The 27,857-nt window shown below is 52.2% G+C and overlaps 14 protein-coding genes across 14 annotated transcripts; 5 read left to right on the forward strand and 9 right to left on the reverse strand.

Moving 5' to 3' along the window:
* Window positions 1-128: 128 nt before the first annotated feature.
* PV05_08674 (uncharacterized protein) lies at window positions 129-1,372 on the reverse strand (the record flags this gene model as incomplete). The annotated part of the gene is made up of 5 exons (XM_013458206.1): window positions 129-219; window positions 288-607; window positions 703-1,130; window positions 1,183-1,255; window positions 1,310-1,372. 5 exons carry the CDS (start codon window positions 1,370-1,372, stop codon window positions 129-131), a joined length of 975 nt encoding a protein of 324 aa, XP_013313660.1.
* A 52-nt stretch (window positions 1,373-1,424) lies between these two features.
* PV05_08675 (uncharacterized protein) lies at window positions 1,425-1,622 on the reverse strand (the record flags this gene model as incomplete). Its single annotated transcript, XM_013458207.1, has 1 exon — window positions 1,425-1,622. The coding sequence occupies one exon, from the start codon at window positions 1,620-1,622 to the stop codon at window positions 1,425-1,427; it is 198 nt and encodes a 65-aa protein (XP_013313661.1).
* A 1,108-nt stretch (window positions 1,623-2,730) lies between these two features.
* PV05_08676 (uncharacterized protein) lies at window positions 2,731-3,650 on the forward strand (the record flags this gene model as incomplete). The annotated part of the gene is made up of 3 exons (XM_013458208.1): window positions 2,731-2,980; window positions 3,042-3,407; window positions 3,499-3,650. 3 exons carry the CDS (start codon window positions 2,731-2,733, stop codon window positions 3,648-3,650), a joined length of 768 nt encoding a protein of 255 aa, XP_013313662.1.
* Window positions 3,651-3,774: 124 nt separating this feature from the next.
* Window positions 3,775-5,364, reverse strand: PV05_08677 (uncharacterized protein; the record flags this gene model as incomplete). Its single annotated transcript, XM_013458209.1, has 2 exons — window positions 3,775-4,788; window positions 4,858-5,364. 2 exons carry the CDS (start codon window positions 5,362-5,364, stop codon window positions 3,775-3,777), a joined length of 1,521 nt encoding a protein of 506 aa, XP_013313663.1.
* A 703-nt stretch (window positions 5,365-6,067) lies between these two features.
* On the forward strand, window positions 6,068-7,612 carry PV05_08678 (uncharacterized protein; the record flags this gene model as incomplete). Its single annotated transcript, XM_013458210.1, has 2 exons — window positions 6,068-6,414; window positions 6,475-7,612. The coding sequence occupies 2 exons, from the start codon at window positions 6,068-6,070 to the stop codon at window positions 7,610-7,612; spliced, it is 1,485 nt and encodes a 494-aa protein (XP_013313664.1).
* A 1,040-nt stretch (window positions 7,613-8,652) lies between these two features.
* PV05_08679 (uncharacterized protein) lies at window positions 8,653-10,089 on the forward strand (the record flags this gene model as incomplete). Its single annotated transcript, XM_013458211.1, has 4 exons — window positions 8,653-8,807; window positions 8,858-9,129; window positions 9,213-9,706; window positions 9,787-10,089. 4 exons carry the CDS (start codon window positions 8,653-8,655, stop codon window positions 10,087-10,089), a joined length of 1,224 nt encoding a protein of 407 aa, XP_013313665.1.
* Window positions 10,090-10,514: 425 nt separating this feature from the next.
* On the reverse strand, window positions 10,515-11,905 carry PV05_08680 (uncharacterized protein; the record flags this gene model as incomplete). The annotated part of the gene is made up of 2 exons (XM_013458212.1): window positions 10,515-11,726; window positions 11,774-11,905. The coding sequence occupies 2 exons, from the start codon at window positions 11,903-11,905 to the stop codon at window positions 10,515-10,517; spliced, it is 1,344 nt and encodes a 447-aa protein (XP_013313666.1).
* Window positions 11,906-12,458: 553 nt separating this feature from the next.
* Window positions 12,459-15,783, reverse strand: PV05_08681 (uncharacterized protein). The gene is made up of 3 exons (XM_013458213.1): window positions 15,630-15,783; window positions 15,395-15,528; window positions 12,459-15,336 (listed from the first exon to the last, which is right to left on the reverse strand). Exons 1-3 carry the CDS (start codon window positions 15,747-15,749, stop codon window positions 12,519-12,521), a joined length of 3,072 nt encoding a protein of 1,023 aa, XP_013313667.1. The 5' UTR covers window positions 15,750-15,783; the 3' UTR covers window positions 12,459-12,518.
* Window positions 15,784-16,268: 485 nt separating this feature from the next.
* Window positions 16,269-17,150, forward strand: PV05_08682 (uncharacterized protein; the record flags this gene model as incomplete). The annotated part of the gene is made up of 1 exon (XM_013458214.1): window positions 16,269-17,150. The coding sequence occupies one exon, from the start codon at window positions 16,269-16,271 to the stop codon at window positions 17,148-17,150; it is 882 nt and encodes a 293-aa protein (XP_013313668.1).
* Window positions 17,151-18,232: 1,082 nt separating this feature from the next.
* PV05_08683 (uncharacterized protein) lies at window positions 18,233-20,274 on the forward strand (the record flags this gene model as incomplete). The annotated part of the gene is made up of 8 exons (XM_013458215.1): window positions 18,233-18,340; window positions 18,391-18,576; window positions 18,634-18,738; window positions 18,787-18,899; window positions 18,995-19,113; window positions 19,178-19,827; window positions 19,970-20,162; window positions 20,222-20,274. The coding sequence occupies 8 exons, from the start codon at window positions 18,233-18,235 to the stop codon at window positions 20,272-20,274; spliced, it is 1,527 nt and encodes a 508-aa protein (XP_013313669.1).
* Window positions 20,275-21,174: 900 nt separating this feature from the next.
* PV05_08684 (uncharacterized protein) lies at window positions 21,175-21,774 on the reverse strand (the record flags this gene model as incomplete). Its single annotated transcript, XM_013458216.1, has 1 exon — window positions 21,175-21,774. One exon carries the CDS (start codon window positions 21,772-21,774, stop codon window positions 21,175-21,177), a length of 600 nt encoding a protein of 199 aa, XP_013313670.1.
* Window positions 21,775-22,259: 485 nt separating this feature from the next.
* PV05_08685 (uncharacterized protein) lies at window positions 22,260-22,865 on the reverse strand (the record flags this gene model as incomplete). The annotated part of the gene is made up of 2 exons (XM_013458217.1): window positions 22,260-22,722; window positions 22,783-22,865. 2 exons carry the CDS (start codon window positions 22,863-22,865, stop codon window positions 22,260-22,262), a joined length of 546 nt encoding a protein of 181 aa, XP_013313671.1.
* Window positions 22,866-23,267: 402 nt separating this feature from the next.
* On the reverse strand, window positions 23,268-25,770 carry PV05_08686 (uncharacterized protein). Its single transcript, XM_013458218.1, has 5 exons — window positions 25,545-25,770; window positions 25,100-25,490; window positions 24,848-25,046; window positions 24,770-24,801; window positions 23,268-24,723 (listed from the first exon to the last, which is right to left on the reverse strand). Exons 1-5 carry the CDS (start codon window positions 25,661-25,663, stop codon window positions 23,308-23,310), a joined length of 2,157 nt encoding a protein of 718 aa, XP_013313672.1. The 5' UTR covers window positions 25,664-25,770; the 3' UTR covers window positions 23,268-23,307.
* A 4-nt stretch (window positions 25,771-25,774) lies between these two features.
* PV05_08687 (uncharacterized protein) lies at window positions 25,775-27,799 on the reverse strand. The gene is made up of 3 exons (XM_013458219.1): window positions 27,401-27,799; window positions 26,330-27,350; window positions 25,775-26,278 (listed from the first exon to the last, which is right to left on the reverse strand). The coding sequence occupies exons 1-3, from the start codon at window positions 27,637-27,639 to the stop codon at window positions 26,111-26,113; spliced, it is 1,428 nt and encodes a 475-aa protein (XP_013313673.1). The 5' UTR covers window positions 27,640-27,799; the 3' UTR covers window positions 25,775-26,110.
* Between the last annotated feature and the right edge of the window lie 58 nt (window positions 27,800-27,857).

Below are 27,857 nucleotides of genomic sequence, written 5' to 3' on the forward strand. Positions count from 1 at the left end.
CACCACGCATTTTGTTCTCAAGTCTCAAGAAGAACCACACGGCGAGACAAACAATACAGCCAGCAGCGGAGAAGCCAAAGCACACAGACACTCCAGAACATAGTACGGTTTGTCGCTATTCGGAAAGATCAAGGCAGAAATGATGCCCCCAACTTGGCCCAGAGAAGACGCGCAGGCAGTGAGTGTTCCTCTTTTGGTTCGCCACCAACTTGGGCCACACTAGCGGAGAATGGTTGTTAGCAAATCGATCATTCAGTACACTAACAAGTGCAAATTGCTAGACTTACCCCCAAGCTATAACCAATGGTTGTGCAATATATATGCCGAGGGCGGCAAAGCATAGGTCCATGTATCTTAAGCGGTAGTCGTGGGAAAGCATGGTGAAGAAGAGACCGAATATCGAAACGAGAAATCCGATGGCGACGAAGATGCCGCGTCTGTTCAAATGGTTGGAGAGAGTAGCCACGGAGACCGAGACGATACCGGAGGCAATGCGGACAGGCGAGGTTAGGAGATTGGATTTCATACTGCTCCAGCCAAATGTGGTCAGGATCGAAGGCTGGAAGACAGTGACTGAATATGCCGAAGTGCAGACTGCCAAGTACATCTGGAAACTGTCAGGAAAGCTAGCTACATTTCGGAAGGGGGTATTCTTCCAAAGGCTGTTGCGAGTAGTTTCCAGTCCATAAGAGCTTTCCAGACACTCTTGAGATGCATTTTGTCCTCCTCGTTATGGGCGTTTTCAATGGCAAGCTTGCGTAGGAGATATTCCTTTTCCTCTGGTTTCAAAAAGGTCGATTCTTTAGGGAAGGGCAGTATGAAGAGAAAAGCGAGGATCGCAGCCAGACAGGTCATGGTCCCTTCGATGAAAAAGATCCATGACCAGCCAGAGTAGCCATTTGCACCGTCTAGAGAGCCTATACCGGCGCCGAGAAGGCCCGAGATCGAGCCAGCAATGTCATTGGCGACCAAGAACCAGGTCAGGCGTGCACCGACCTGGCGGCGGGTGTACCATGAGCCTATCAGGAGGAGGAACCCGGGAAACACCCCGGCCTCAAAGACGCCTATGAATAGTCTGGCAGTAAGGAAACCACCGAAGTTCTTGCAGAGTCCAGCAAGGGTGACCGTCACTGTGCTTGTGTGAGCTACCACCACCCTTCAAGCAGAGAAACGACAACTCACAGCCCAAGCCAAAGGTCAAGCCAGCAATCCAGTACCTTGGCTTGATTCTTGAGATAATCATGTTTGCAGGGATCTGTTAGTATTTAGCACTTGTTTGCCACAATTCAAGCACTATGATGCCACTGACCTCGAACAGGATATAAGGGATGTAGAACACCAGTGTAACGATGTTGAAATCAATACCTCTCATGCCGAGATCTCTTTCCAGATGCCAGAGTTTTGCATTTCCAACGTTGACTCGGTCAAGAAAAGTCAGACAGTAGAAGAAGATGCACAATGGGAAGCATGCCTAGATCAATCTTCCAAGTGATTCTCCTCATCATAGCAGCGTCAGCCTCATCTGCTTCAGCATTGGCCTCATGATGGTCGAAGCTGGTTTTCGCGAGCTCGGCTTCAGCCAGCTCAATCGGAGGAGCCGGAGGCTTTTTGTCCGCGGCCATATGAACTGGAAAGGATCAGGTATTGGAAAAGCGCAAGATGAAGAGTGGTTGTTGCAAGGGTACGGCATGCGCTGAATCTGGAGGGCTCGAGCACAACTTATAAGGCTATTGAGGCAATGCAGGTGTTGGTAGTCTAGCCACGCGACGGGTAGGCTTTTCTGGAGACGTCCACAAACTGGCCGCTTCCCACGAGCTGGGCGCCCCATGGGCTGAGAATGTGGCTTGCGGGGTTCATTAATACGGAAGAGACGGGTACGCCGACGGAAACATGCTTCCTTCTGAACGACTTAAACGCGGCTGGTAGTGTCGACAAAGTCGAGTGTAATTTCGAATATTCGGCGCGCCGTGACTGTTGGAGTTGGCCAGTTGGGTTAGCTGGTCGCTTTGCCTATGTCAAAGTATCGGCGGAGAACTTAGTGCCAGATGTTAGCTTACCGCCAGATTCCTACTTAGGTACGCCAGGTACCGAGTTAGGTACGTAGTCGCCTAAAGCCGAGCTAGTAGTTTTGGCGGCCCTGACTTATGGCCGCCAGGACTGGGGCTCGCTAGGCTAAAGTGGCTTCTAGGGGCTCACAGGCGGAGCAGCCCCGGAAGGCCAGCATTCCCCGTTTTCCACCAAATCGACGGCTGGGGGTGTAGACGCAGCACCGTGCCTCTGAAGCTCTATAGCTTGGCTCGCCAAAATTGATTTTGTGACAAAGCTATAGAACAGGCACGAACTCACTTCGGAGTCATGGCGGCGGACATCGAGTGCTTGGTTTGCATCCGGAGAGGAAGCATCAACTCACTAATCCTCTGGAAGTATGCATGCGATTCTAGATGGCAATGATGCTGGGGCAGCTCTTGTGCTCACTCACCAGCATTGTTTGCACCTTGCGCCATTACCGTGATCGGAGATAGGAGGATGGGAAGCATCAGGTAGGGCTCAAAGGAGGGCCTTGGATATGTCAACTCGATTATTTATTGCAGAGACGGATCGACCAAAGGCATCAACATCTACCGGGGTGTCTTCCTGCCAGGTCCGGCATACCAATTGTCTTGTCTCTACGAACGTTACAAAACCACGTTCCAGAACCATATATCATCCCTTCATTGAAGAGATCTCATCATGGCACCAGCTTTGGACGTGTATGATGACACGTGTTCCGAGAACTACCACAACCAAGCACTGGGCAAAACCAAGTCTGGAAGGACTTTGAAAATCCGCACATACCCCAAGTTTGAAAGTCTGGAGGAAGAGCGTCTATACCGCAAGCAGCATCTGGCCGCTGCGTTCCGCATATTCGCTGACCGAGGGTTCGATGAGGGCGTGGCTGGCCACATCAGTCTCTGGGATCCCATTCTCACCGACCACTTCTGTAAGGGAACTCAACCTCGTCCTGGAAAGCTGCAATTGACGTTTTTGACCTTTTTCCTTAGGGCTTAACCCTTTGTCGATGCACTTTTCGCAGATCTGCGTAACCGACTTGATCCTGGTTAACGAAGAGGGAGAGGTTGTCATTGGTGATGAGCCCATCAATGCGGCTGCCTTTGCCATTCATTCTGAGATCCACAAGGCTCGCCGTGATGTGCATACTGCTTGTCACGCCCACAGTGTCTACGGCAAAGCGTTTGCTGCTTTTGGACGCGAGCTTGATATGATCACCCAAGATTCGCTCAGATTCTACAAGAGCCACGCTGTGTACGACAACTTTGGCGGCGTGGTCCTCGACAGGGAAGAGGGTAAAAGAATTGCCAATGCGCTCGGGAATGGAAAGGCGGTTATTCTCCAGAATGATTGGGCTCGTAACCGTGGGAGACTCTGTCGACGCCGCTGCCTTCTGGTTAATCAGCCTGGACAAGACTTGCCACGCCCAGCTCCTCGTTGATGCTGCAGAACAAGGATCGGGACATAAGAAAAATATCATCAACGATGAAGAGGCTGAATTCACATACAAATCGATTGCCACAGACGACAAAGGCTGGCTTTCGTTCCAAGGCTACCATGACGAGCAACTGGCGAAGACTGGGGGCTCCTTTCTGAAATGATGCATATAGAGTGGAGAATACATGAATATGTCACCGGCTCGAAGCCTCTACCGTTCGCTGCTCTAGTATCATCGTCGCATCCAGTACAGGCTTCATTGTTACGTTGATATGACGCTCTGTTATCCTAGAATGCATACTTCATGCCGGGCTTAACTAGGCTGACGATCTTGCGCTCTGTAAACTCTTCCACACCTGCAATTCCTCCAAAACGTCCGTATCCGCTGGCACCTCCCGTGCCCCCGTTCGGCAGTGTTGCTTCGATGTATACTGTAGGTCCATTGATATGACAGCTACCAGCGCGGACTCGCCTCGCTACCTCCATCGCCCTCAACACATCTTTTGAAAAGACGCTGGCACAAAGTGAAAACTCGCTGTCGTTCGCCAACTCCACAGCCTCGTCGTCTGAAGAGGTTGTTGAAAGGCAGATGAGAGGCCCAAAGCTCTCCTCCTGGAAGATTTTCATGCTGGGAGTAACATTTCCGAGCACATGCGGGCCGACGATGGTTTTATTTGGGCCCGTAGTTTGCATGTCTCCCAGCAACAGCTTCGCACCATCGTCTACTGCAGTCTTCACCATACCCAGCACTCTCTCTGCCGATTTGCAAGAGTACAGTCCGGACATGGACACGTCAGGTGACTCTAGATGGTTGCCGTAGCTGACTTTCCTGACGCGCTCGAGGAGCCTAGCTTGGAAGTCTTGGGCAATTGAGTCATGGACTATGACCCGTTCCGTTGACATGCAGATTTGACCACTGTTAGATAGGGCTCCAAACACAACGGATTCAACAGCGTCTTCAATGTTGGCGTCTTCCAGGACCAACACCGGAGCTTTGCCACCACATTCCAGCACGCACTGCTTCATGCACGTGGCAGCCCAGCCGGCAATGATTTTGCCCACTCTGTCACTCCCCGTGAAATTGACGCGCAGCACTTTACGGTGCTTGACTGTGTACTCTGTGACCGCTGCAGCATCTTGGGGAGAAGTCGGAAGGAAGTTGAGACACCCAGCAGGGAGGCCAGCCTCGATGAACGCTCGGACAACCAGATGTTGTGATTTGGGACTGAACTCAGAAGGCTTGAGCACGACGGTATTTCCGCATATCAGAGGACTTGCAATGGCTCTTGCTGTCAAATTCACCTGGCAACATCCGACAATGTCAGTCAAACAGTCGTACAACGTGAGGAAAGAAAATATGGTAGAACTCACCGGTGCATTCCAGGGACTGATTGCAAACACCACGCCAACGGGCTCTCTGGTGACCAAAATGGTAGTCCCAGGTCTGTCCGCAGGCACGATTTCTCCTTTCATATGCGTCACCAGTCCGGCCGTCTCTCTCAGGATCCCAGCCGTAGCCATGAGGTTCACTTTGACCCAGGCTTTAGTTGCAGAAACTTCGGATGAGAGGATTTCAGGTCCATCGGTCCGCATATACCCTTCGATAATATCGGCCGCTTTGAGCATGATCAGCCGCCTTGCCGTTGGTGATGTGCGTGACCACGTCTGATATGCATTGTGAGCACCGAGTATGGCTGCTTCATAGTCATCTACTCCAGCTGATGCACTTTGATAGATCTTCTTCCCTGTCATAGGGTTGATCACATCAAAGGTGGAGGAGCCGGCCGCTGGTCTGTACTGCCCGTCGATGTACAGCAGTTGTCCTTCCTGGATGCCAGGCACTGTGTGGCCGTTGATGCCATTGGTAGCGGCAGTCATGGCTGCTGGTAGGGATTGGTCTCGAATTTCGGCGGCACTCTTCTAAAGAAAGGAACGAGACTTTGCTGAGGAGGATGGATACAGCTTAGGTGCGAGGCTTTTTGGTGATGTGGTCTCGAGGCCCTCTCTGTCCTATAATCCAAAGACTTTCCAAGTGCCAAAACATTCACCAAGCATAACTGACCAAACGGCTTTAAAGCAAGTCTACTTGGATAGGCTCTGGGGTATCACCGTCAGGTCATGGAAACTGGAGACTATTGCCGAGACCCTTTGTAAAATTACTGCGGCAAAAAGGTCACGCTGGCGAGGCTGGAGTCGCGGGTCTGGAAGCATGCATCCGGGCGATGAAGTACGCCCGGCACCCTGGATGCGCGCCCTTCCCCTCGGATCCACGTACCTCCCCGCAAGGATTCTGGTCACTCTTCAACCGGGTCGATTAGGGGCCAGGGAATCCGTCTTTCCAGATGCTAGCATGGGGTTGCCAGTGGGGGATACACCGCGATCGGATCAATGACCGATATTATGCATCTTGGTCAGGTTGCCGTTTCCAGCTTTGCGACAGAACTCGAAGAGTCAGTTGCCAAACGCTGATTCACATCTAAAGCATTGGACTGAGTCGGTCTACAAAGTTGCAACATTTTCTCAGGCCTGACTGACATTTGGAATTCAAGGACGACCTCAACGATGAACGGCACGAAACAAGATGGCGTGGCTCGAACAACGACTGGGGCAGCAGCCATATGCAGGGGTCACTCACCTCTTTGTCAACCTGGGATCAGCTCACCCAGCTTTCCTGTCAGCTTTCGCCTCAGGATCACATCCCAAACTTCAGCTTTTCACGTCTCCCAATGAGATGAACGCGTTATCAGCAGCATCTGGGTTCGCACAACTCACAGGGAGGCCAGCTGCTGTGCTTGTCCACGTCGAGTGCGGTACTCAAGGTCTTGCCGGAGCGGTTCACAACGTCAGTAAAGGACGGATACCTGTCGTCATTCTGGCGGGAACAGTCCCCATTACTCAAGAAGGAGAGCTTAGAGGCAGCAGGAATGAGTATGTTATTGAGAAGCACCAGTGGTCATAAAATGACTGATTGACTGACATTGACGAAAGGTACATTCACTGGATCCAGGATGTTCCAGACCAGAGGGCAATTGTTCGGCAATATATGCGTTACGAGCATGAAATTCGGACACCTTACAATGCTAAGCAACTGGTACTCAGAGGGTTGCAATTCGCGACTTCAACTCCCCAGGGCCCGGTGTATCTAATTGCGGCACGCGAGACATTGGAAGCAGAAATTCCTATAGACAGCACGGTCAAGGCTTCACAAGATCCCTCTAAGACCACCAGTTTAGAGCTTACGGGCCTTTCTCCTAAGGCACTTGACGAGTTAGCTGAAGCTTTGTTGAAGGCCATGAGTCCGCTAATAGTCACTAGTTACTGTGGCAGATCTGCTGAAGGGTTTGAAGGACTGAAAGACCTGGCAAACCTACTTGCCATTCCAGTTCACGAAAACGCTCCTATATACAACAATTTCCCCACCACATCATCCTTGCATCAGGGCCATCAATGGAACGGTGGTGGCCAATTGCCAGCACTTGCTGAGGCAGATCTCGTCCTTGTGATTGACGCGGATGTCCCGTGGATTGCAGCTCAGTCCAGGCCAAGCGAAAGCGCGAGAATATATCATCTAGACTCGGATCCGCTCAAAGAAGGCACTACGCTGTGGACCCTTCCATGTGAGAAGAGATGGAAGTGCGACTCGAGTCTGGCTTTGCAACAACTGGCAGAGACGATCCGTTCCAAGCAAGAACTAGTTGCCTCGGAAACACAAACGCGGATCAAAGCAAGAACCGACCGCCTCATGAAGAGATTTGCAGCGCGACAATCAAGGCTATTAAAGGCTGAAACATCTCTGGCGCATTCCGGAAGGCTCACGGTACCTTACTTCATGGCACATCTGAGAGACGCATGCTCCGGCATTCGAGTAGTGGGTTTGAACGAATCGACTACCAATCTTGGGAATGTGGCGAATCATTTGCATCACTCCGAGGCCCACACACTGATAGGTAGCGGAGGCGGAAGCCTGGGGTGGTACTCTGGTGCTGCAGTTGGTGCGTCTCTCGCCCTTCGTTCCGTGGGCAGAGAGGACGACCTGATCGTTGCATTTACTGGTGATGGAACGTGGCTCTTTGGGGTTCCGAGCTGTGCATACTGGATGGCGAAGAATATCAGACTCCGTACTTGACCATCATATGGAACAACGGAGGCTGGTCCAGCCCCAAGAACGCTTGTCTTCGGATACATCCTGAGCTTGCAGGACAGTTCAGTGCTGCCAATGGAGTCAAGACTGCAGCCAGGGTGAGTGCTTTGGCAGAAAGTCTCATGGTTGGACTTGATCCTTCTCCAGCATTTGGGAAGATAGCAGAAGGTGCCGGCGATGCTTGGTGGAGAGTTGTCACAGAGGCCAATCAGGTGGACGAGGTATGTCGAGAAGCCATCCGCGTGGTAGGGGAGGAAAAGAGATGCGCACTCATGGAAGTTGTGATTGACAAGATATAATGGTATGCTGCAAACCTGCAAGATCATTTGCTCGACGTAGGTGTTCCTTCATGACCTTTGTGGAGAAATCATGATGGAATGGAGGGATTTTGCACATACTGTAAGAACTGGCAAGGTCGCGATAAGGCTTCGGCAGAATAGGGGCAGCTGCAGCTTTGGGACTGCATGTGAAAAGGGGCCATCATGGACCCTTGAATCTTTCCTTAGGATCTGGCCTGCATTCCTAGACTACGTTTTAAAAACTGCTCCCCGATGAAAGTGCCATAGCTTCAGCTCGCCGAGTTTACGAGGAGTCCAACCCAGGCGATCTCAGGCGGTGGGCGCGTCGCCATCGGCGCCTATGGACGCCTACTAGCCTTGAACCGAAGACCCACTGGACGCAAGATTCCGCACCACCTTTTCCGTGCCTTCTTGCAAACGTACTCTACCTCCATCACTAGTGGGCTAGACTTCTGGGGCTCTTAGGCTAGGATTCTGCTCCGCGCGCCTTCTGGTGTTCAGCGTTACCGGTGGTCTGTGACCAGGCTGGCAAGTCACCATTCAGTAACGGATTCATGCTGGTAGACAAATAAATTCCGGAAAATTCAGCCGCGTTACGAGTCAAGCGATTGAACAGAGAGAGCGACCGAGACGGACAAAGACAAGAATAAAAGCCTCCTATTAGATGACAGAAGCTGGGTCTGCTACATCTTTCCGGCAACAAGCTCCTCATCACTTTCGTCAATCATGGCGCCGGCAACAGCAAAGCCTCAGATCTTGACCATCGACGACCTCGAGGAATATGCCGCTCTGCACCTGCCCAAGATGGTCCGCGACTACTACAACGGTGGCAGCATGAACGCCTATACGCTGGCTTCCAATCTCGAGGCCTACCGACGGTGGTACATCATGCCCCGGGTCCTAAGAGATGTCTCGCGGATAGACACGACAGCCAGAGTATTCGACCAGCAATCTCGTTTCCCTGCTGCGTGGCACCAGCAGCGATGCAGAAAATGGCCCACCCTGACGGCGAAGAGGCGACAGCACGCGCTGCAGGGTCAAAGGGCGTACTCATGGGGTTGAGCAGTTTCGCCACGACAAGTCTGGAAGTCGTCAAGAGTGAATGTGACAAGGCCTCACGATCCAGGACCAGCGAATGCGTTCTCCAGATGTACTTGTTCGAGAATCGGGAAGTGAGCGATAATCTAATCAGGAGATCAGAGAGTACGTTCTCTCTTCGAGGCCCCGAAAGCTGAGGAGCAAAAGAGAAACACAAATACGCGAACTAACAATATTGACTACTGTAGAAGCGGGTTACAGAGCTATCGTGCTAACCGTGGACACGCCATACTTCGGTCGGCGGCTGTCCGAGATGCGCAATGGGTTTAAAGTCCCTCCTCATCTGAAGATGGCCAACTTCGACGACTCTCTCGGCGTCAAGACGGGATCTCAGCTGCGCACCGAGGATCGACAGAGCACCATGGCCCAGGTCAAAGCGGAGCAGAGACCCCTGAATCTCGACCAGCAGATTGCAGCTTCCACAGACCCCAAGAAAGTCCCACCACCGAACGAAAACGACCCTTCGCTGAAGTGGGATGTCGTGAGATATCTCAAATCGATTACGAGCATGAAGATTTTCCTTAAGGGTATCTTAACGGCGGACGACGCTCTGCTTGCCGTGCAGAACGGCGCCGATGGAATCATTGTGTCTAACCATGGTGGCCGACAACTCGATTGTGCACCGCCAACGTTGGAAGTCTTGCCTGAGATTGTGGAAGCTGTGCAAGGGAGGACACCTGTCGTAAGTCTTTGCGGGAGGTAATGGAATGGCCTTACCTTCCTTCTCTAGGGTTTGGGGGAATATGCTGATGTGATACCCAGCACTTTGACGGCGGTATTCGACGCGGCTCGGACATTCTTAAGGCCCTCTGCTTGGGCGCGGATATGTGTTGGGTCGGCCGTCCGGTGTTGTGCGGACTTGCGTATGACGGTGAAATTGGCGTGAAATTGGCTTTAGATATTCTCGAGGAGGAGTTTCGCGCTTGTATGGCGTTGACGGGCATGCGAAGTATCGACGAGATTAGAAAAGAGGGACGGAAAATGTCGAGGAAAGTGTCTTGGGGGTCAAGCCATAGGAGGCTGGGGTCGAGTAGTGAAAGGCCAAATCTGGCCAGCAAGCTATAGAATAGACATCAGCCAGGGAGGGTTTGGTATTTCAAAATGATTGAGGTGCGTCCTTCTGGGCGTGACCTCGAGCGCCGGGCTACATGATAATGGGACCAACTTACATGGGCTTGAGTGGCTCTATCACGCCAATATAGTATGTCCAATGCTTAGTACACTAAGACTACGAGAGCAGGTTGACCCGGGGTTTCTCTTTTATTTTGATGATCGCGGGATCTGATGGAGCGTATGCAAGACAAATACGACGTATCCCCAACCTACGAGTCCCAGAAACGTCTGATGATACCAACCAAGCTGTTTATTACCAGTGAAGAAGCCCAGAACATTGCCGAAACGATGTGTATGCAATACTAGTATATCTCAAAACGCCTCAACAATTTCCGAACATGAGCCACCCTCTAATCTACTCCCAAGTCGTCTTCAACTCAATGAGCCGCGACGGCGGCAACGGAGACCTTCATATCCCCTACTTTGTTCAGATCTCCCCGTCCTGTCTGCGGGCTTGCACTCGACGTGTTCCAGTTTGCACCTTCAGCACTAATGATTTCCGCATCGTGGCTGAACAACCACTTCCTCCTGTCATCATATCCCCAGAAGACAGGGTTCTCCTCACCGTTAACCACCATTTTGCTGTCTCGCTGCTTCTGCTCCTCGCCATCATCGATATGAAGGATATACTGGTGCTCGCGCGTCTTCTGTTGCACCAACGACGCTCTGGGCAATCTGATCGATTCGTATTTTTTAAGTGCGTCGCCCAGGGTCTTGAAATCTGGAGAGGCCAGGCATTGGCGCAAGACGGCAGCGTCCTCGACTGCTTGAGCCGCGCCTTGTGCCAGGTACGGCAGCATTGGATGGCAGGAGTCTCCCAACAGACAGACCTTGCCGGATGGATGGACCCAACGGCTCAAGATAGGCAGATCGCATAGTCGCCATTTCATGAATTCGCCCGTCAACTTGCATAGCTTCTGGACCCTTGGTTCCCATGTCTGGAAGCGGTTGTAGAACTCGGTGGTGTCGCCCTTGACAACCCAGACTTCGTCGCTGGTCTCGTTGTAAGAAGTTGCACACACCACAATGTTGTACAGCTCGCCGTCTCGGATCGGGTAGCCCACCAGATGAGCATCGGGTCCGCACCAGGAAGTAGTGCAAGGGTCGGTGATCAGAGGCGCCAAGTCTGGGTCCTTGAGAAGAAGTTCACCTGGGATCAAAATTCGGTAGGCAACATCACCAGTGTCGCGAGGGATGTCAGGTTGTCCGGTAAGCAGAGGTCGAGCGAGCGATTTGATTCCGTCAGCAGCAACAATCAAGTCGGCCTTCCATACCGTGCCATCTGTTGTCGTGGCACTCGGCGCATCGAAGTCGTAGCTGACGATTCGTTGCTTCGCGTGGATCGCGACACCAGCTTTCTGCGCCGCTTCCATCAAACCAGCGTGCAAATCAGCTCGGTGCACCAAGTAGTAAGGAGCGCCGTGAGTCTCGACGATGTTGTCGAATGGCAGTTTGACAATGGTCGAACCATCCTCCCACCGCAAGAAGTGATATCGCTTCGACACGGACTTCTCCATCTTGTTCACGTCGACGCCCCATCTGAGGAGTAAACGCGAGCTGTTGGGGGGTAGCCGGATACCAGCGCCGGCCTATCTTTGTCAGTTTTACAAAATCACAAGCATGAAGGACTTCTTACCTCGGCGAACTCTGGGGCCGCGTCAACGATGGTGACTGTGTGTCCATCGGTCTGGAGGGCGAGTGCTGCTGCCAGACCGCCAAGTCCGGCTCCCACGATGAGGATGTTGCGCTTTGTCATCGCTTCTGGCATCTTGGTGGTGGGAACGAGATAGGATACCCACTGGCTTGTCTAGGGAGATCGGCGTTGTGATGCTGGTCTAAGAGTCTCCTAGATCGTGGAATGTTGCGAAAATTGGCAAAAGGCTTTGCAGGTAAGAGAATATATAATAAGTCTGGATTGTGGTAAAGGACAACTCCTCAGATCAGCGTAGATGTTCTTCCTGGGTGGCAATTGGCAGATCATGTGGCTCTCCACACTCGAATGCTGATTTATGAGATGACTGGGTCGCGACGGCCTGGGACTCCAGAGTAACACTCCTAGATGCAGTGTATCGTTGACGAACAGAAAAGGAAGAGGCGCAGAGCCAGCGGAAGCAAGCATCCGTGGATGCTTTGGCCAGTACAGAGACACACCAAAGTGACCTACATGGACTGTTCGGCTGCAAGATTCCGGGCTTTGCGACAATGGTTCTGGAAGAACGCGATGTGCTCTCTTCATGTCTCTTCTGTGGACAAAGTTGCTGGTACTCTTAAGACCATCGATTCTACTTGTCAAGCAACACTTTCGAAGGAAACTCTCTTGCCGCAACACAAAAATTTGGTTCGAACATTTCTTCAAAATTGCATACACAAGACAAAATGTCCTACGTGGCTAAGAACGTCTCTAAATCCGCCCAGTCAAGGATCTGTCCGTCGGCCAGTGTCCCAAACGGATCATGCCAGAATGAAGACCTCTGCAAGTAATCCACGTTTTGCGACTGCCCTTGCATCGTTGGGAAGAACGATCCTTCTGCTGGCATGCCAGATGAGTTACTGAATGGATCCAATGCGATCGAAGCCCTCGAGACGTCGTAAGGATGATGAAAAGCGGGATAGGAAAGAGCGGATGATGTGCCACCGGTCATCGAAGAAGCATGCTGTGCGAGGTTCTCCATGTGTGTGACGGATTGCTGTCCTGGGATATAGATGTAGCCCTCCTCCGCCGAGTCCATTTGAGAATGCTGCCCGAAATCCTGGGGACGAAAGGGCGCGTACATAGCAACATTGGCTGTTGGCACCAAGCCGTTCAGGCCACGTTCGGCATTGGTTTCTTGATCGGCCGAAGGCCAGAATGGCGCATTACTCGTCGAGTTACCTTCCAGTCCAGCCGGTACCGGAGCTCTTCCGCCATCTGCAGCGTGCTGCGACCTTGCGGACTCTACAGCTTGTTCGCTGCGATGGTTGTCATTTCGCCTTGGCCACCTGGCACTGTTCCGACCATCAGACTTCTTCAGCGACGACGTTCGAGCAAGAATAGGTTCAAGCTGATGGCTGTTATCGCTAGGCTCCCCATCCTTGATGACTGAGTCAGCAAATTTGTCCATGACGCCGGCCATCCGCTTCATAGTTGCACACTTTTGCACAGTCCCAATTGTTGACCTGAGGACGCGAATCAATGCGTGCGTATTTCTATCGTTGATGCAACGGCCACTTTGACCTGTGAGGCGCCTGCGATTTGACGCATCAGAACTCTTCTCGTGTCTTGATAATTGGGGGCCTTTCAGCAGACCCAGAATAAGCACCAATCCAGCAGAATAGGCATAGAATACGTCAAGAGCAGAAACGCCATTGACGAGTTGAAACTTGTCCAGCAGGACAATCAGGGCCACTAGCTGGGCAGCATGATAATGACATGCCGCACCCATGGATGATGGAGCTTCCGGTGTGGAAAAGTCGCCTCCATGGTCAGCGTCATTGTCCGCTTGGTAACTGGTCCTGCGACTCGTATTGTATGAACTGAAGGAGGATATCTCCCATAGTAAGGTCGGCCGAGTCACTAACAGCGCGATGTAATGGTATTGAACATGAAGCATCACCAAGCCACGAAGTTGGGTTGGTGTCTGACGTGACAAGGACGCACGGAGATCACTCAGTGACAAGCTGTCTGCAGTTTCTCCCGTCGCGCTTCTAGGCAGGGGAATATCGTCCAAACTCGCGATGCTGGCCATTTGCAAATGCGGTGGCAGACTCTGTTTCCATGTCTCGAGGTAATCCAGTATCTCCTCGTCAGGGGAACATGTCGCGGACGAGGAGATGTTCGATGAAGGATCGGAGTTCAGCTTGTCTTTCAACTTTGCAATAGCAGACCTTGTCTGCCCCAGGACCTTCTGCAGTTGCAGGCTTGCAATTGTAAACTGAGAGCTTGCACCAGCGCTGTCATCTAGGAAACCATCACGTGGAGCCTTGACTTCGACGTCGAATTCGTTTAGGCCACTTGGTCTACCGAGGCTCGATGACAGAAATTGTTCGAAGCCGTACAGCGTGCAGAAAACTCGCTTCCGCAATTCTCGTTCAACAGGCCGAAAGGAGGTCTCTAAGTCTTGTCTGTGCAGACCAAGAGCGAAAGAAATCCTAGTCGCAGTCCCTAACAAGGTCCAAGCGCCATTGCGGTGATTGTTGTTATGTAAGAACAAGGACTGCAACAGTAAAGCCTGGACACTTGTGATCGTGCATTTGGTAACGAGGTGTGGCAATAGGGAGCGAACCTCAGATAGACAGTTGCGCCGCAATTGACGCAGGTCGAGATCAAGTCCACTGCGCGACAGGCCAACGGAGCCTACCAACAGTACCATGTGCAAGCAAGCGAGCCAGCCGAAGTCAGGTCCGTAATTACTACATGTGGGCTCATAAGCTTTGCGCGCCCCTAACAGCACCCTGGCTCGAAATTTAACGACGTAGGCTTCCAGTTCATCTTCGAAAGTTGCTCGGTGGAAGAGTGGAAAGTCCCGGTGGATTTCGGTGAAATAAATGTGACAAAGTTCATCAATGGCGTCCTGTGGAGGAAGACTTTTGAGATATTCCGCAGGATCAGGGCGAGCTGGTCCAGAAAACTCCTTGGAGAGCTCTGACAGTATTGATTGTGGCGATGGTCCAGCAAGGAGCTCCGTGTTGTCTTGTTCGTTAGGCTCGTGGATGTCATCCGCCTCCAGAGCTTTGGCTGTGTCATCGTGTACGAAGTGAGATCTCGGCTCGATGATGGCATGACCCGAGCTTTTATCCCGCGACAAAACAAGCTGCCTCAAATCTGCAAAGAAGGACAACGTCCCAGAAGGTCCAATGAAGTGCGCATGTCCCGAATCATCCCTGATGAGACCGCTGGGTTCTCTTCTTCGAAGTGACTCGCGGGCGGTGACATTTGGACCAGAAGAACCCCAGACATCGGGTGCGAGCACATTGTTCTGGTCATTTTCCCTGGGGCGAGAGCTCGAAGAGGGTGCGCTCACACTCTCAGCCTCATTCTGGCTATTCGGGACGACGTTATGCGATGTTTCTTTGACCAAATCATCACTTGGAAGAGGATCAGCCGCATTCAAGTCTGGCATGTCATATCCCAAACGTTTCCCAAGCTCCAGCAGGTCCGCAACGCTGTCCGTGTCATCATTGGGAAACGCGCCCTTGACGAGTGCCCAGAGGCAGCGATACCTGAATAGCAGACAGTCAGTCTGAATTTCCTTTCGTAAGCATCTCAAAGGCCACAAACCGGTCGCTGAGATCATCCCAGCTTCCATAGAACCTCGTTTTTCGCGGCAACTCATAAGAACATTTCACCTTATTGACGAAGCAAGTCGTACAGGTGCCTTCGACAGACTCTGATGGAATGCATTTACAGCGGCGCTGAATGACCCACAGTAGATGCAGCGCGTCAGCCAATTTGCTCGTGAGAAAGGCGTTGTGGCAGGCACTTGCAGAACAGGTCGAGTCAGCGTCCTACTCACCTTTCGACAAAGATCACAGCTTTGATGCGATCTCTTCCTCTGTTCGTCAGGAACTCGACGGCGTTTCCTAGGTCTCTCGACAGGAGAGCCAGCGGATTCGACTTCGGACGGTCGTGGCATCGTGTACCGGCAGCAGGTGTGTGCTATCCGGCTGTCCAGAATGCAAGAGGAGCAACGGTGGAACAAGGGAAGATGAACCCGAGGATCAGTGCAAGCGCGAGAAGGATTGAGGGGAAAGTGGAGTGGATTGCGGGATGAGAGACCGCGGAACCGAGGACCAGGTGGAAGCATGCATCCGAAATGTCAAAGCTGCCGTCACCTCCACTGTCGTCCTAGGTGTCTCCCTCTGCGTTCGTTCTCCATGGCGAGATTCAGCTGCCGTAGACCCCAGCAGCCCGCTGTAGCTAGACCGATCTGGGTGAACGTGAAGAAATTCGCCCAGATGGAGTCATAGAATGCTTTGAAGTTTGGCAGCCACCAGGCTTCCGAAGAAACACCCAAGAGGCAGCTCTAAACTTTCCATGACAACTTTCAAGCTGAACCCGCTTCTAGTGAATTAACAAGACAAACTCAGACCTCGAGAGCAGAGTCGCTCTTCACAACTGAGCAACCACAAAGTACCGCACTACAAGAGCGAAGATGGCATCACAACAGCATACACTTCCCGACGGAAGGATCATCTCTTACGATCTTTCTCGACCGCTGAAGCCAGAGTCAACTCCGGAGCCCGTAGTTCTTCTTTCGAATTCTCTGGCAGCTCCATACCGATCGTGGGATCGAGTAGTCGAGGTCTTGCTGGCAGAAGGTTACGGTGTGCTCCGTTACGATCAGCCTGGACATGGCAAGACTTCGGCACCATCGAATCTGGACTCGACGACGTTTGAGTCCATGGCCGACGACGTCTTGTCCCTTATCCAGGGTCTGAAAATCAGCAAACTCTACGCCTGGATTGGTGTTTCCATGGGTGCCGCTAAAGGCGTCGTCTTCGCGGCGAGGAATCCCGGGATGATAGGAAAGCTCATCGTCTGTGATACCATATCCTCGTCACCGAAAGTGGCGGGCATTACCGACGTTTTTGGGCCCAGGACCGAGCTGGCTCAGAAAGAAGGAAATATGAACTCTCTCGTAGATGCAACGATAGGCCGTTGGTTTTCGGAAGCCTGGCGCAAGTCAAACCCACGAGAGGTCCAGGAATTGCGCAAAATCATGATGGACACGACAGTTGAAGGGTTCGTGACATGCTGTCGGGCGCTGCAATCGAGCAGCTTCGACCTGAAGTCACTGGCCCTGAAAATGGGTGATTCGGTTGACAGCGCTCTTTTGGTGGTTGGTGAGCTCGACGCCAACTTGCCTCAGGAGATGGGTGTGCTCCGAAGTAAGATCCAAGAAGGGTTCGATGCTTCGGGGAAACCCATCAAGGTGGAGCTGAAAGTGATCCAGCAAGCAGGTCATGTCTGCTACGTCGATGGCTTCGAGCAGTTTTGCAAGACTGTCATCGAATATCTGAAAAGTAGTAATTGAACTCTACCGACCTGGCAGCTGCCATAAATAGGCATTGGATCTACATGCAGGAAGTCATACCTGTCGCTTTTTGACTGGGAAAGATCCATGATCAGGCCTATGACTTGGTATCAAGAGAAACAGTGATACAGTAGTGGCAGTGGCGGCCTCTGTTCCGCTTGGAGTACGGCAGATCAAAAAGCCACAAATAATAATACGGACGAGCAAATGCCCTCTTTTGCGAACCTTGACCACCACCCAAATGCCACCTTCTTCTCTGCTTTACCTCCATCTAATGCCCCTACGTGCTTACAGAAATATGAATATCGGCCCCTTCAAAGTCGGACCGTTCTTCAATAGGCATATCCGTCGTCGGAGACTGCCGATTTCTCGCTTCTTTGCTCACCGCACGATGCTGCCGAGGCACCTGCTCGGTTAACATGTTGCACATGGCGAGGTCTACATCTAACTGACAGTCTTTCAGCGTCGGCAAGGTGGAATGCGGATGCAACGATGTCGAATGGTATGTTGCCAGTTATTTGCCGTGAGCGATAGCCTGGCCTAGTTTCTCCAGACCTCCACAACAAGACTTGGCCGCTCGACTTCATCAAGCGTCATCCAGTATACGACCTCCGCGTAAATTCTTTTTCCCCACAAGCTTTGGGGCGCCGCGAATGACGCTGTCTTGATCGGCGTCATGCAGCAAGGCAGGAATCCAGGAGACACGCATCAGTCCTCTTGCCTTAGCTATATCCTTGCTAGCAGCCATGGCATGCATGTGTGGCCCTGCATATCTTCGGTCAAAAAGCCGTCTCCATGTGTTGCTTCAAGGTCTTACACGCCGGTGACGGACCTTCTCCCGGTTTATACCTGTTGTATGTGACCTTGCAACTTGTCGGGCTTGGCCACCGATGCACCTGTGGAACGTGCCACAGGAAGCTCGCCTCAGGAACCTCAGGACACATGGTGACGCACGTTATCCATTGCCCAGCACTTCCTCAGGTCAATGGCCCGTGGCTACAAAAGGACCCCATACCCCAGCTTCTCGACTTTCTCGTCAGAGCAAGTCAGTCCTTTGCAAAATCTCAAAGCAGTCGGCAAAGATGGAGAAGACAGTCGCCGAGGAGAAGGACCAATATGTCGAAACTGGAGATCAAGTTCATCTTGAGAAATCCGGGTTGGGTGAACACGCCGGTCTTGACGACTCCAATGTACCTTTATATCCCTAACACAAAGTCGCCGGCCGACTGACCTCGAATAGCTCCCTCGATATGACGACAAGGAGACGAAGCGCATCCTGCGCAAGGTCGACTATCGGCTCCTACCAATGCTGACATTGTTGTATGTTCTCGCCTTCTTGGATCGTGGAAATATTGGCAACGCAAAGGTTGCTGGCATGAACAAAGAGCTCAATCTCACGGGTACTCAATACAACATCGCTTTGACGGTAAGGCAAGGCATGATCTCGCACTTCCGCGCCTATACTAATGGCACCTTTCTTCAGGTCTTCTTCTTCCCGTACAGCATCTTTGAAGTGCCCAGCAATATCGTACTCAAACTCATGCAGCCGTCTTTGTGGATCACCATTCTCATGCTTTCTTGGGGCGTTGTACGTCCACCGAGAAGCCCATGGCATCCCCTCCACTGACATTCCTAGGTCATGACTCTCCAAGGCATCGTTCAGAACTACCACGGCCTCATCGTCACCAGAACACTTTTGGGTCTGACTGAATCGGGCTTCTTCCCCGCCGCAACTTACCTCTTGACAACGTAAGTGTCCCCGTTGCGTTGGCGGCCAACCGGGTCTCCAAACGCCATTACTATCTGCTGGAAATTTCATCATGCTGATCTTGCTATCACCACAGCTGGTACTGCCGCTTCGAAGTCCAAACCCGCCTATCGATTTTCTTCTCCGCTGCATCCATGGCCGGCGCCTTCTCCGGCCTCCTCGCCTTCGCCATCGAGAAGATGGACGGCATTGCAGGTACTTCCATCCTCTCCCACTTACCCCTTCCTCGTCATCCCCCATCCATTCTAACTGCTTTCAGGCCTTGGCGGTTGGCGTTGGATTTTCATACTGGAAGGCATATTCACCGTCGTGATCGGCCTGTCTCTACACTGGACCCTTCCCGACTCCCCGGAAACAGCGAGCTTCCTGACAGCTGGTGAGAAGGACTTCATCATCCGCCGATTGAGACAAGACGCAGGCACATCGGCCGGCCAAGTCCGTACTGACGATGGCTTTCAATGGCGCTATCTCCGAGCCGCCCTGAGCGACTGGAAGATCTACTTTGCGGTGATAATTTATTGGGGAAACTCAATCTGTTTGTACGGCTTCACGTACTCCGCGCCCACGATCATTCTCGAGCTAGGCTACACCGCTGCAAACGCACAATTACTCACTATCCCCATCTACGTCGTGGGCGTGTGCAGTACGATATTCTTCTCCGTGCTCGCCGATCGACATCAGACGCGTTGGCCCTTCATTGTCATCCCTTATAGCATCGCCGCCGTTGGATTTATCGGCCTGCTGTCGATCCCACATCCAAAACTACCAGGACTTACATATGCCTTCTTGTTCACCATTCCAGGTGGTGTCTACCCGCCACTCATCGGCTGTTTGTCGTGGGTTGGCAACAACCTTGCGCCGACCTGGAAGCGAGCAGTTGGTATGGCATTGCTGATTAGCATCGGAAATGTGAGTCCTCCTACCCAGCTATTCGTGCTCCTACCCGGGCTGTTTTTGTGGTCCCCAGTGTCTTCCGGCACATGCGGCGTCGACGACTTGAAAAGTCCCTAGCGAGAAGCGACTCCAGTGCTAACATTGTTGTTGTTTTCAGATGGGCGGCGCTATCGGCTCCAACATCTTCCTTGCTCAGCAAGCGCCGCATTACTGGCTCGGATACGGTCTGGCACTGGGTATGGTCACTGCGGCCATCGCCTCCACCTTCGTGCTCCGAATCGCCTACGGCATGCTTAACAAGAAGAGAGATCAGATGAGCGAGGAGGAGATTCGCGCCAAGTATACGGAGGGTAAGTCGTTGCTGCATGACTTTTTCCGGGAATCAGGGGACTGACACTTTGTTTCGCAGAGGAGCTACTCGACCTTGGTGACAAATCGCCCCTTTACCGATACGTGATCTGAGCGTAGCAAAGATAGGAGCAGCGATGGAAGACCAAGTAGAAGATTGTGGTACAGCTCTTTGATCTGCACGAACACGTGATTGGCAAGCTGTCTTGGTCTGTCTCTGTGCTACGTTACGACTACCATCATCGTCTCCAGCTGTAGTTTACCCCGTCTACTCTGGTCTTCCGATGCCATCCCATCGACCACTCCGTGATAGAAGAAAGCCATTCTCGAGGATACATCCTTTGCACTTTGCACAGCTGGCCTCACTTGAGAGCACACCAGTGCGCCTTCCAAACATCATTGTTCTCCACCCTCGCCGACCACTTGGTATTTTGAGCATCTTTCGGCCAAGTCCTTGTCTCGTGCATCTTCTTTTGCCGCTTTCAGACAAGTTAGACAGAGGCCATAGCTCTCCTCTCGCTCGAAATCTTCGACTAGACCCTCAATCGCCAGGCTCCACTCAAGCCCACAACAGTCACAATCCTGCCAACTTTCGCACCTCGGCGTGTCATTCAAGTGACTTCGTCCGATTCCTCGAACAATGTCTATGAACGCTGCCAGTGGACGATGTTGCGCTCTGCAGGCATCGCCGGGCCAGAGTCCGAAAGCAATCAACTCAGAGACAAGTGTGTTATCCTCGTCGCTTGACCATTGCAGTTCTCGCCGACTTTTGCTTCTGCATATTTAGTGCAGATGCCTCCACAAGTGGTGATACTGGCAATGCTGCCCTCGCCCTCGAAGAGTTTACCAATGGCATTTGTGCAACAGTCCATCAATGCCACCGTTCTCTTTTTGTATGCTGCTTTCATAGCGTTTGTAGGAGTTAGTCAGTACGATATGTCCACGGGCCTGCAATCTGTATAATCTCCGTACTGACCATAAACTCTCTCTGGAATCCAGTCTTTTAGAGTAGTCTCAAACTCTGTTAGGCCAGCAGGACTGGTCAGTCCGATCAGACTGCAGTGACAAGGCATTCTGATTCCGTTCCATTTCTAAGATGGCGATCTCAGTGCAGCGGTAAAAGAACTCGTGGTCATCCAGCATATAGGAAGCACTGAGTAATCTGGCAAGCTCTGAAGCGCCGAATGGCCCTGACTTAGCCCTCCGGAAGAGGTAGGCATGAAACCAAGACTTGATCACCACATTGCAGCCGTATTTGTCGCTTGTCATAGCCATGTGACATAGGCCAGGAATCCGTAGGACATCGGTTATAGTAAAGCTATGGTGGAGTATCCTGGTCAGCATTTCCATGGCTCCCGGGTCGTCTTCTGGCAAGGGAAGAACAGGAGGGTTGACATTGCTCAGCGCAAGCTGCCCCTCAAGGAAAGGGCCGCACAGCCTGGCTTTGAAGACGGGTGAAGAGATGGTGAGGATTTTGCTGGAGACTAGAAGCCGCTTCAGATTTCCAGACTCCGATGGCTCATCGTTGTCAGATCGCTTCTGGCGAATTTCGAGGATCAAATCGCCATCCGGGTCAACCATGACCACTTCTTCGGTGGGAGACGAGGACTCCATGGTTGCGAGCAAGGCCGTCCCGGGGGTACAGTCGTTGGGGAAGAGAAGTTTGAGATGTGGCGCGCAACTGTTGACGAGAAGGATGACATGGACAAGGAGATGGGCAGGGACAGAGAGGGTGGAGAGCACATGGCAGGCGCCAACTGGGAAGGAAGGATCAAGTGAGCTGAAGGTAACAGCAATGTACTCGGAGGGTACCTGACGGACGTCAGTAACGATGAGGAAAGGGTCATATTGCTACCTGATCCTCTGGTGGTATTGGCCGGTATCAGTCTGCACCATCTCAAAGTTCAATGCTGAGCAAGTATTAAGTCATCCAAAACCTCGTCTTCTGGATGCCTGTCCGCTCCTGCGTTCCCTGCTGGAGGAGAGGGGAATTTTGTACTGACCTCCTGTCCTGCGCCTTCCCGTGTGCCGTGTGGTGTACAATCTCCCATATCTCATCTCGCATCCTCATTATCGACCCATTGCGACTGGGGATCCATCTACCAAAGTAGCGTGTTCTCCTTCTTCCCGCCCTCCAGCTCTTCAATTTGCTTCCTCAACACGTCTGCCCTGAAGGATCTCCAGGCTTTCTCGACGCGAGCCTTGGTGTCTGCATTCCTCTCCAACGTTCTCCTCGCTGACCACGTACCCGTCAGCAGACCAGTCTCACCACCCAGAAAGAGTCCCGCAATAGTAAAGAATGTGTAGGTAAACACATCACCAAGCGGCGTTGGCTGGAGCAGTGGCGTGACATCTGGTATGGCCTCTTCCCTCCCATCTGCAAACTTCACATGTGTAGGTTTCTCGGTGGCCCGGAACGCTTGGTAGAAGGCTTTTCGATTCGCACGGAGCCGGTACGCCAGGAATCCTCCTAGGCCTACGCCCAGCATTGATCCGACAAAGGTGTGTGTTGAGACTTTGCGGGCGGCCTTTTTGACAACGTCACGGTCTTCTTCGCGGAGACTATTGTAGGTCGTGAGCTTAGCACTAGAGATCCGCAAGTTATGTGCAGTTCTGGCTCACTCATGCTTGAAATGTTCCTCTGCCAGACCCGCCAATTCATCACCACTGGTCTTTCGCAGCGCGGCGAACGATTCGGAGGACATGTCTGGCTGGGAGAATGTGATCGGCTTCGGTGGGCTCGGCGGAAGTGGAACTCTTCAAGGGAAGAATAATTGTGTGGTGCAGGAATAGAAATTACTGTAAAATAGCGACCTGGCAGCTACCAAAGTTATAGTTATAGAACTTGAAGATTCACTGTTGTCATGTACCTCCGGAGGTGCGGGAGCTTTTCCAGGGCTCGACGTCATAAGTCCCGCCCACTGACTAGCCTGACTAACCCTGTTGAGCGGCCCGGAAGAAGCCTCCGATGCTTGAAACTGCCGCGCACCTGGGCACGTTGCTGAGCACGCTTGTCTTCAAGGGGCATCACTCTGAGATCACCCATGTCTACCTACACGATCTGAGTGCCAACTGGTCCGTCCTAGCCATCGCGGAGACAGCATGAGCGTGTCATGAGATGAAAAGTATTTAAGCTAACGCATACCCTCATATCGGGAACAGCGCAATGCTATGATACATCCCTGGAGGACCTCCCCATCGCCCAGAGTCTGGCGCGGAGTCAGGCGTCGCTATTGTAGGCGCATGTTCTTGCGACTGAACACTTCGAACAGTCGCAGATGATGGAGCCTTCGCGACCGCATATCCAGCGCCCTGCGCTCTTCTCAACAACTCTTTCAACGCAGCGACCATTGTTCTGACTGCCCGTGAGGAGTCGTAGTTTCTTGACTGCAGCCAGACAATATACGCACTGCTCAGTGAGTGAAACACTCTGCTCCTCGTTTCCTTATCCTCCTCGGATTGTCTTGTGTACTCTTCGCCAGAAGACCCAGACGCATCGTCTCCCATATCCTGCGCGAGCTCGGCGCACAACAATGCCGTCGCGAAGAGGAAATCTTGCGTGAGCAAGGACAAAAACTTCCAGCCATGCCGACATAGCGGTCCTCCAACCTGCGTCTCGAGGTATAAAGTCCACTGGTGTTGCAGCATGGTCAGCGCCGCCTCGATACACGTCTTCCTGGATCTGGCATATTGAGTAATCGTCTTGCCAGGGACCAGATACCGCTGGTGCAGAGTGATTTGCGACCTGCAGTATATGCTAGCCAGAAATATACTTCGCACACTGCCACTCGCACGCTGTGTATACCGCACTGTCGCCGAAACGGCGGCATCTGACTGCCACAACGGTGCCACTGACTCGTATGTCTCTGTGAGCAGATCGTCCAGTCTAAGCACCTCCGCAATCGGTGGCGGCCGAAGTGCACCAGACACGTCGGCGATTGCACCGCCGACCGCGAGTAATCTGTTCTTGTCCGTGTGGAACCGTGCATTCGTCTTCACCGACGCTGGCCTCGCGGGAGGCAGCTCAAGCATGTTATTATCAAAGTCTTCTTCCAACAGGTTTCGAGGCTCCGCCGTATCCGACTGCGACTGCACGACCATCCGCGGCAGACAGAATTGTAAAGACAAAAAGTTATCCCATTGCACGATGATTGTCCACGTCCTTCGTCTCAATTCCGCCTCGAACGGCGAGATGCTTGGGAAATACGAGCCATCGCGGTGATATCCAGAGCGCAGGGCAATGCGGACAACAAGGCCCCACAGAGCCCAGCAGCTGTTCGTGGTCTCGTTATGGTCGCCCTCGAGATTCTCCGCGAAAAGATGCAGCAGTAGCGTCTCCACCGCGTATTGCGGAGCTTCCAGATATTTGCCCAGGAAAAGGCATTGAGCGGCCTTCATGTGAAAGCTCGCGATAAGCTGGTCGGGATTGGCGTCTGCAATCTGGAGTCTGCGAGACTCGTCCGGCGAAAATTGCTGATACTGAATCGCCAGGCACATCAGGGCGAATAAAAGACCGATCCACATGATTGGCGTAGAAGATGGATCAACCCAGAATTGCATATACTGTGCCCTAATGAGGATGGTTTCCAGAACTCGAGGGGTGACTTACCTCCTTGCGAAAGGTCGGAGGGTGGACTATCACTGCCAAAGTCAGTCGGGGACATCTCACCAGCTGTCGATAACTTACTACATTCATTGTCGGTGTTCACGAAAGCCTCTGATACTAGAGTATCCACGATGTTTCTGGACGGGATGGCGGTAAGGATTTCTGCTCGGCCGATCTGCTGGAATGAGCCTGAGAGGAGATTCGGGATCCGTGACATTGAGCTTTGCGCAGCGACGTAATCTTGCTTGCATTCTCTTAGGACCTCGTTCAGCTCAGGGATCTACCCGGTTGTTAGCTTGGAATTCAATTTGTCTTGCGGAAGAGAGCTCTTACGTTCTCTAACATGGAAAGCCAGTGAGTGTTGCCCACGTAGTTAATGCTCGAAGGTGAGTAATCAATATGGCCCGGCTCTCCCGGGAATGATGCACCTGGAGGATCTGAAATAGTTGGGTCTCCATGGCTGTTACCGGGGGACATTTCTGAAGAGGATGTCGCAGCTGCAGCGCCAGCTTGAGCATGTTCGGAGGCGTCGTTCAATGCGCCCATCAAGCGGACAACTTGACCCTCCAACTGCCTGACTCGGTCGCGTACGGTTGGCGCCGACAGCTGCGTCGGAGATCTCGACGATGAAGACTTCGGAAGACTGCTATGCGCGTATGCACATGTATCGGCAAGACCACGATGGTCGCAATTGTGGCACGGCTGCCTGCGATCACATCTCAACCTGTGTCGCCTGTAAGCAGGATGTGACGCCACGAATGGACAAGGTAAATCTCACTTCCTTTTCCTGCACAAATTACATGACAATTGAGGTTTTTCTCGACGCCGTCGTGCAGTCTTGACGTCCTCCACAGAAGCCGATTGCGGCGCCGGTTCCAGCGACTCTGGTGAATTCATAACTGTGCTTTTGTCCGTGATCACTGGCTTTGACGTGTCTCAATGAAGACATCGCGTCAACGTAGTGGTTCATTCAGAAGCGTGGACCAGAATATCTAGGACAAGGGATTACTTAAGTTTGAATGGGTGTTCGCATGGCCATGGACGTGAATTCATCCGCGGCCAGAACGGCTAGATAACCCTCCGAGATGGCAGGGACCACCCATATTGACCCATATTGATCTAACCCAGGATTCCGATCTCCACCCCTAATGGACATCATCACTATTGCCGCCTCCCACGTGAAGCTCCCATATCTTTCGAAGAGACACTTTGGTCAAATACTGGTTTTTACGTTGTTGTACTCGATGGTCCATAGTAGCAACAACGCGCACAGCCAGTCACCTCCCCGCCAAAGCTCAGACACTACTACGCCCGCCATCTTCCCACCTAATAGGGGTAATCCAGCTATATTTTCTGCATGTCACTAACCATACCCTTCTCGACGTTCTCAGACACTGGTCGTCCCATTGCCGCCGTAGGTCTATCCTTCCTATACTTGCTTTCGACAATCTGCAAGCCACAGGCCCAAGCCGCCATTGCGATGCTAACGCCGATCATAGCCCACATGCCACGCTTGGGTTGTTGTTAGCCCGTGAGATTTGATTAAAAGTGACACGAACTTACCGTGAATTTGGGCGCGAAGTCTGCGGAATAGAACACAATGGACCACCACGCATTGACAGCATTACTTCCAAGATTCATGCACGCAATGACCATCGCTCGCAGGGAATCTTCCTCGTATCTCAAGGCATCGTTTGCCCAGGCAAAGAATGTCGCTTGACAAGCATACACGGAGCCTGCCCAGTAGTAGGCTCCGAAATGCCCAGCAACAGACGTTGAGGGCGCAAGAATAATCGCCGACGTCACAATGCCTGTGATGGCAATCCAGTATGCGACCAGGTACCTTTTGCCACCAAGAAAATCGGTCAAGGTTGCCCAGAAGAGCGTCGATACAATACCAACAGCAGGCACGCCAGTCGGATAGTTGTTCAATTGGGAGACCGTGTAGTCTTCTTCCGGGTCTGCCTTCATATATAGCGCCAGCAAGCTGTTCGAGCTGAAACTCTCGGTTTCGCCAGCAATGATCCATAGCATAACGAAGCCATAGAACTGCCATGATTTGAGGACCCGCTTGACGAACGACAGGGATAAAGGCTTTTGTTCGGGCACTTCGGGCACTCTCGACATCGCCAAGGCACGTTCTTCAGCCGAAAGATAAGGAGCTGTCGTCGTCGATGGGGTGTCTGGGAACAACAAAAAGCCATAGACAGCCACTGGCAAAGTAATCAAGCCGTCAATTATGAACAGCCATCTCCACCCTGCCAGACCTTGAAGGCCGTTCATGCTTTTGTAAATGCCGGCCTGAATAAACCCTCCAAACATTGTTCCAGCAAGGCCAGAGGAGGTAAAGATACCGCTTCTTTTGCCTAATTCCTTCTCGGTGTACCAGGAGCCCAGAATGTAGTGGGTGCCTATAAAGGTACTGGACTCGGCAACGCCAACGAAGAATCGGATTGCCATGATATGCTCGGGTTTCTGTGCTGCAGCAGTGACCATAGTAAGAGCCGCCCAAAGCACCATCATCGAAGGAAAGAATATCCTTGGTTTGATGTAGTATAATGCCAGATTGCAAGGAACCATACCACTGCAGGGATGTCAGTCCGATCCAAGACACTGCAACAAGGCAAGCCTTACACGATATAGCCACATGTGAAGATGGTGGTAATCTGAGTCAACTGGTTGCCTTTGAAGTCGAGGTCCTCCTTAGCGCCACTGACATAAGCTTGTGTCAAGTTGCTCCGGTCAAGGTAATTGAAGAAGTACATCAAGCAACAAAAGGATAGAATGAACCAGTCGACCTTGCGGACAAGCTTCCTCTCTTGAGATGACTTGTCGGACCGCAGGTAGGCCCGGACTGATGCTGAAGCGCCCATATCGACGACGGCCGTGCGATAGCTCTGAGACGTGCAGTCAAGCAGAAGAATGCGAACTCTTCTGGCTCCAAGGTATTAATCTTTCTTTATAATGGGCAGTTCTGGACATACACGCCCTCCTGCCTTGTCAAGTATCTGCCAGATCTCGGAGTCTTCCCGCCCATGCATACCAAGAGTCTTATGAGTCAAGGGCTGGGAAAAGGATGCCAAAGCTGGAT

Source organism: Exophiala xenobiotica, assembly GCF_000835505.1.
Source record: "Exophiala xenobiotica strain CBS 118157 unplaced genomic scaffold supercont1.5, whole genome shotgun sequence".
NCBI lineage: Eukaryota > Fungi > Ascomycota > Eurotiomycetes > Chaetothyriales > Herpotrichiellaceae > Exophiala > Exophiala xenobiotica.

Bases quoted from the DNA above. Each gene is read 5' to 3' on its own strand.
- PV05_08681 (XM_013458213.1), bottom strand. From the start codon at position 15,749: ATGCCACGACCGTCCGAAGTCGAATCCGCTGGCTCTCCTGTCGAGAGA. The intron at 15,529-15,629 runs GTGAGTAGGACG...TGGGTCATTCAG, and splicing joins GCTGTGATCTTTGTCGAAAG to CGCCGCTGTAAATGCATTCC. The intron at 15,337-15,394 runs GTTTGTGGCCTT...TCTGCTATTCAG, and splicing joins TGGGATGATCTCAGCGACCG to GTATCGCTGCCTCTGGGCAC.
- PV05_08687 (XM_013458219.1), bottom strand. From the start codon at position 27,639: ATGGGCGCTTCAGCATCAGTCCGGGCCTACCTGCGGTCCGACAAGTCA. The intron at 27,351-27,400 runs GTAAGGCTTGCC...ACATCCCTGCAG, and splicing joins TTCACATGTGGCTATATCGT to TGGTATGGTTCCTTGCAATC. The intron at 26,279-26,329 runs GTAAGTTCGTGT...CAACAACCCAAG, and splicing joins ACTTCGCGCCCAAATTCACG to CGTGGCATGTGGGCTATGAT.
- PV05_08686 (XM_013458218.1), bottom strand. From the start codon at position 25,663: ATGAATTCACCAGAGTCGCTGGAACCGGCGCCGCAATCGGCTTCTGTG. The intron at 25,491-25,544 runs GTGAGATTTACC...CAGGCGACACAG, and splicing joins AATTTGTGCAGGAAAAGGAA to GTTGAGATGTGATCGCAGGC. The intron at 24,802-24,847 runs GTAAGTTATCGA...TGACTTTGGCAG, and splicing joins GAACACCGACAATGAATGTA to TGATAGTCCACCCTCCGACC.